This window comes from Nerophis ophidion, linkage group LG27 (assembly GCF_033978795.1).
Source record: "Nerophis ophidion isolate RoL-2023_Sa linkage group LG27, RoL_Noph_v1.0, whole genome shotgun sequence".
NCBI classification, from domain to species: domain Eukaryota; kingdom Metazoa; phylum Chordata; class Actinopteri; order Syngnathiformes; family Syngnathidae; genus Nerophis; species Nerophis ophidion.
The window spans coordinates 35,966,995-35,973,140 of NC_084637.1; the positions used below are offsets into that span (position 1 = coordinate 35,966,995).

Consider the following 6,146-nt stretch of genomic DNA (forward strand, 5'->3'; position numbering starts at 1 on the left):
ATTTAGACTGAGATAGAAGTACAAGTATTTGGAGTACTGACCAGAGCCGCTGCAGGAAGGGTCCAGCAGGATGTAGTCCACTTCCCGGTAGATGTCAGCCTGGCTGTCCACCTGCAAAAAGTCCTGGTGTGCCAGGTGCTGGCAGGTGACCCCTGCCCGCAGCAGCAAGGTGGCCATGGTGGACAGGCGCTTGGCGTCCAGGTCGAAGGCAAACAGCTTGCCCCGGTTCTCCATGGCGGCGGCCAGCTGGCTGCTCTTGTTGCCGGGGGCGGCGCAGGCGTCGATGACGTGGCTGCCGGGCACCACGTCCAGGAGGAAGGCGGGCAGGCAGCTGGCTTTGTCCTGCAGGATGAGGTGTCCCGCCTTGTACAGGAAGTGCTGGTGGAAGTCCGTCTTGGGCGGGAAGACCAGCAGCTGGGGCAGGTGGAGGTCCTTCACAAACTCCCGGCCCTTCAGGGTCAGCTCATCTAGCGTGGAAGCCTCACCCCGGTAGGAAAAGCCCTCCCTCTTCAGGTAGTCCACCGCGTCCTCCACCGTGGTCTTCAGGGTGTTGACCCGCACGTACCTGGGCAGCAGGTCTGCCTCAGACTGGTTTGCGCTGCTGGCCAGCAAGTCCTCGTTCCTGCTCACCTTCTGCCGGACCTTCATGCGGGCCAGCTCGGACTGCAGCCGGGAGCGCTGCTTCATCAGCAGCGCCTTCCAGGAGCCGCCGCACTTGAGGCCCTGGCCCAGGAGCAGGTCGTAGACCAGCACCTGGGCCAGGTGCATCTTCAGCTTGGAGCTCTTCAACAGCTTGGAGGCCAGGATGATCTCCTGCAGGACGGCCGAGAACTTCCTGGTCTCACACACCAGAGCGAACAGCTGCTTGATGTTGCTGAACTTGCTAGCGTACACCAGCGTCTTCACCGCGCCCTCATGCCGCTCCACCTTCTCCAGGATCTCTGCCGCCTTGGCGTACAGTGCCATGGCCGCACCCAGATAGCTGCTTGGCTGTGCCAACTCCACCCGGCTAGCTGCTTAACTATGTTAACTACACCCGGCTAGCTGCTTGGCTATGTTAACTCCACCCGGCTAGCTGCTTGGCTATGTTAACTCCACCCGGCTAGCTGCTTGGCTATGTTGACTACACCCAGTTAGCTGCTTGGCTATGTTAACTACACCCGGCTAGCTGCTTGGCTGTGCCAACTACACCCGGCTAGCTGCTTGGCTGTGCCAACTACACCCGGCTAGCTGCTTGGCTATGTTAACTACACCCAGTTAGCTGCCTGGCTATGTTTACTACACCCAGTTAGCTGCTTGGCTATGTTAACTACACCCAGTTAGCTGCTTGGCTATGTTGACTACACCCGGCTAGCTGCTTGGCTATGTTGACTACACCCAGTTAGCTGCCTGGCTATGTTGACTACACCCAGTTAGCTGCTTGGCTATGTTAACTACACCCAGTTAGCTGCTTGGCTATGTTAACTACACCCAGTTAGCTGCTTGGCTATGTTAACTACACCCAGTTAGCTGCTTGGCTATGTTGACTACACCCAGTTAGCTGCCTGGCTATGTTTACTACACCCAGTTAGCTGCTTGGCTATGTTAACTACACCCAGTTAGCTGCTTGGCTATGTTGACTACACCCAGTTAGCTGCTTGGCTATGTTGACTACACCCAGTTAGCTGCTTGGCTATGTTGACTACACCCGGCTAGCTGCTTGGCTATGTTGACTACACCCAGTTAGCTGCTTGGCTATGTTGACTACACCCAGTTAGCTGCTTGGCTATGTTAACTACACCCGGCTAGCTGCCTGGCTATGTTGACTACACCCAGTTAGCTGCTTGGCTATGTTGACTACACCCAGTTAGCTGCTTGGCTATGTTGACTACACCCAGTTAGCTGCTTGGCTATGTTAACTACACCCAGTTAGCTGCTTGGCTATGTTGACTACACCCAGTTAGCTGCTTGGCTATGTTGACTACACCCAGTTAGCTGCTTGGCTATGTTAACTACACCCAGTTAGCTGCCTGGCTATGTTGACTACACCCAGTTAGCTGCTTGGCTATGTTGACTACACCCAGTTAGCTGCTTGGCTATGTGAACTACACCCAGTTAGCTGCTTGGCTATGTTAACTACACCCAGTTAGCTGCTTGGCTATGTTGACTACACCCAGTTAGCTGCTTGGCTATGTTAACTACACCCAGTTAGCTGCTTGGCTATGTTGACTACACCCAGTTAGCTGCTTGGCTATGTTGACTACACCCAGTTAGCTGCTTGGCTATGTTGACTACACCCAGTTAGCTGCTTGGCTATGTTAACTACACCCAGTTAGCTGCCTGGCTATGTTGACTACACCCAGTTAGCTGCTTGGCTATGTTGACTACACCCAGTTAGCTGTTTGGCTATGTTGACTACACCCAGTTAGCTGCTTGGCTATGTTAACTACACCCAGTTAGCTGCTTGGCTATGTTAACTACACCCAGTTAGCTGCCTGGCTATGTTGACTACACCCAGTTAGCTGCTTGGCTATGTTGACTACACCCAGTTAGCTGTTTGGCTATGTTGACTACACCCAGTTAGCTGCTTGGCTATGTTAACTACACCCAGTTAGCTGCCTGGCTATGTTGACTACACCCAGTTAGCTGCTTGGCTATGTTGACTACACCCAGTTAGCTGCTTGGCTATGTTGACTACACCCAGTTAGCTGCTTGGCTATGTTGACTACACCCAGTTAGCTGCTTGGCTATGTTAACTACACCCAGTTAGCTGCTTGGCTATGTTGACTACACCCAGTTAGCTGCTTGGCTATGTTGACTACACCCAGTTAGCTGCTTGGCTATGTTAACTACACCCAGTTAGCTGCTTGGCTATGTTAACTACACCCGGCTAGCTGCTTGGCTATGTTGACTACACCCAGTTAGCTGCTTGGCTATGTTAACTACACCCGGCTAGCTGCTTGGCTATGTTGACTACACCCAGTTAGCTGCTTGGCTATGTTAACTACACCCGGCTAGCTGCTTGGCTATGTTGACTACACCCAGTTAGCTGCCTGGCTATGTTGACTACACCCAGTTAGCTGCTTGGCTATGTTACTACACCCGGCTAGCTGCTTGGCTATGTTGACTACACCCAGTTAGCTGCTTGGCTATGTTAACTACACCCGGCTAGCTGCTTGGCTATGTTGACTACACCCAGTTAGCTGCTTGGCTATGTTAACTACACCCAGTCAGCTGCTTGGCTATGTTGACTACACCCAGTTAGCTGCTTGGCTATGTTGACTACACCCAGTTAGCTGCTTGGCTATGTTGACTACACCCAGTTAGCTGCTTGGCTATGTTGACTACACCCAGTTAGCTGCTTGGCTATGTTGACTACACCCAGTTAGCTGCTTGGCTATGTTAACTACACCCAGTTAGCTGCTTGGCTGTGCTAAGCGGCTAAGGAGTAAACAACACATACTTGCTTCAGATGTTTGGTTGAGGAATGAACATGAAAGTACTTTTTGTAACAAAATCCCACCTGTTGCGTGTTGACGCACGTGGAAGCTCGAGCCGTCAAAGCGGAAGTTAACCCTCCGGTGTCTGACGTCATCGCTGCTTCCGGCTAATCATTCAAACTGTTCAAGCTAAATTATTTTCGACAACGTTCTTTTTTTTAGTTTGATGGCGGTGCACCTTTAGTATTTCAAACAACACACATATATAAATGGATGTATATTCTTTTATGGCGCAGACTACCGGTTTCAACCAATGGCTTTGCTGGGGGCGGGACTTCCGGGACAAGGATGGGAAGTGACGTCAGTTATGGGGTGGAGGTCGTGCGGTCGTTACCGGAGAGAAAGCGAGCGAGACGCGGAGATTGAGGCCGTTGAAATGAAAATATGGAACAAATATTCATTACGAAAAAGATTGAGCTCGTTGTAATAAAAATTAAATTAAAAAAATCATTAAGAAAAAAGATTGATTGGTGGAATAAAGTACCCCGCCTTCCGCCGGATTGTAGTTGGGATAGGCGCCAGCGCCCCCCGCGACCCCAAAAGGGACTAAGCGGTAGTAAATGGATGGATGGATGGAGGAATAAAGAAAGACTATCTGTGTTGGCCCTGTGATGAGATGGCGACTTGTCCAGGGTCTACCCTGCCTTCCTTGTATCATTATATATGAATTCATGTGCAGTATATTATATATAAATAGTATTCATATATAATGATATACTGTACATGTATTTAATAAATACATGTGCAGTGACATATATGTTGGCATGTAAGACTGTAGTAGAAGAGAAGTGGATGAAGAAGTATGTCATGTGTTGGCATGTAAGACTGTAGTAGAAGAGAAGTGGATGAAGAAGTATGTCATGTGTTGGCATGTAAGACTGTAGTAGAAGAGAAGTGGATGAAGAAGTATGTCATGTGTTGGCATGTAAGACTGTAGTAGAAGAGAAGTGGATGAAGAAGTATGTCATGTGTTGGCATGTAAGACTGTAGTAGAAGAGAAGTGGATGAAGAAGTATGTCATGTGTTGGCATGTAAGACTGTAGTAGAAGAGAAGTGGATGAAGAAGTATGTCATGTGTTGGCATGTAAGACTGTAGTAGAAGAGAAGTGGATGAAGAAGTATGTCATGTGTTGGCATGTAAGACTGTAGTAGAAGAGAAGTGGATGAAGAAGTATGTCATGTGTTGGCATGTAAGACTGTAGTAGAAGAGAAGTGGATGAAGAAGTATGTCATGTGTTGGCATGTAAGACTGTAGTAGAAGAGAAGTGGATGAAGAAGTATGTCATGTGTTGGCATGTAAGACTGTAGTAGAAGAGAAGTGGATGAAGAAGTATGTCATGTGTTGGCATGTAAGACGACTGATGAAGCAGCAGACAAAAAATAATCAGTGTGTTTATTGAGAGAAGAAATAAAAAAGTGGTCACTTTTTGCCCCTGCTGTGAGTCTTGAAGGAGTTCTTGTAGAGCAGCAGTCTCTCGGTGGTGTGAGGCGCCATGCGGTGGCGTTTGGCGCGCACAATGCACGCCGCCAAGTGGCAGAGGCGGTCGAAGCCTCCCGAAGTGGCGGGCACCGCCAGCAGCCTTTTGGCAAGGCGCTGCAGCTGTGGGAATGCAGCGGCGGACTTCCAGTACAGCAAAGGGGAGCCGTTAGAGCAGGGCGGTTCTGCCAGGTACACGTCCAGTTCTGACCTGGGGGTCTTGGAGGGGGGCTGGCCCAGGACATCCGCGGGCGTCTTGCGCTTGACAGCCGCCTGATCCTGATCACAGCTAGCGGGGGACGATTGCGGCGTCTTGGAGGCCACTGCTTCTTGGAGCGGCTCCGGACTACTCTGGAGGTCCGCCTCCGTCCTCAAGGCAGCTTCCAACAGCGAGCGTGCCACAGACTTTGTTGGTGGCGTCAGGAAGCCTGTGGGCTCCTTCAGCTGCTCGCAGAAGGGCTGTTCAGGGAGGACATGCTCAGCTCAGTCACGTCACCTATTGCACCATTTCTAGCTGCAAACACTGCTGTCAAGCCAAAAGGCCCCGCCCACCTCTAAAGACATGCACCTGGGGGTAAGCCCCTCCCACCTCCAAAGAATGCACCAGGGGATAGGCCCCTCCCACCTCCAAAGACATGCACCTTGGGATAGGCCCCTCCCACTTCCAAAGACATGCACATGGGGATAGGCCCCTCCCACCTCCAAAGACATGCACATGGGGATAGGCCCCTCCCACCTCCAAAGACATGCACCTGGGGATAGGCCCCTCCCACCTCCAAAGACATGCACCTTGGGATAGGCCCCTCCCACCTCCAAAGACATGCACCTGGGGATAGGTTGATTGACAACACTAAATGGTCCCTAGTGTGTGAATGTTGTACATCTGTGTTGGCCCTGTGATGAGGTGGTGACTTGTTCAGGGTGTACCCTGCCTTCCGCCCCAATGCAGCTGAGATAAGCTCCAGCAACGGGACAAGCGGCAGCAAATGGATGGCTGGGATGGATGAATAATGCCCATTCACTGACAATGGGCAGGAAATTCCAGGAAAAGTGGGAATTTTGGGAAAGGGTAAAGATGGATGTATGTGAAGGGTGGTGTAGGTGGATGAATGGAAGGTTGGAATCAGGTTTAAACATGTGGAGAATTGAGGGCATTGTAGAACTATGAATATGTCCATTCACACAAATGG

The 6,146-nt window shown here is 50.8% G+C and overlaps 1 protein-coding gene across 1 annotated transcript in view; it reads right to left on the reverse strand.

The window, feature by feature from the left end:
* The window catches only part of nsun5 (NOP2/Sun RNA methyltransferase 5), a 14,332-nt gene extending 12,604 nt beyond the window's left edge, over positions 1-1,728 (reverse strand). The window contains exon 1 of the mRNA XM_061889775.1: positions 42-1,728. Coding sequence (XP_061745759.1) covers positions 42-966 — 925 coding nt within the window. The 5' untranslated portion in view covers positions 967-1,728. The remainder of the gene's footprint in view (positions 1-41) is intronic.
* Between the last annotated feature and the right edge of the window lie 4,418 nt (positions 1,729-6,146).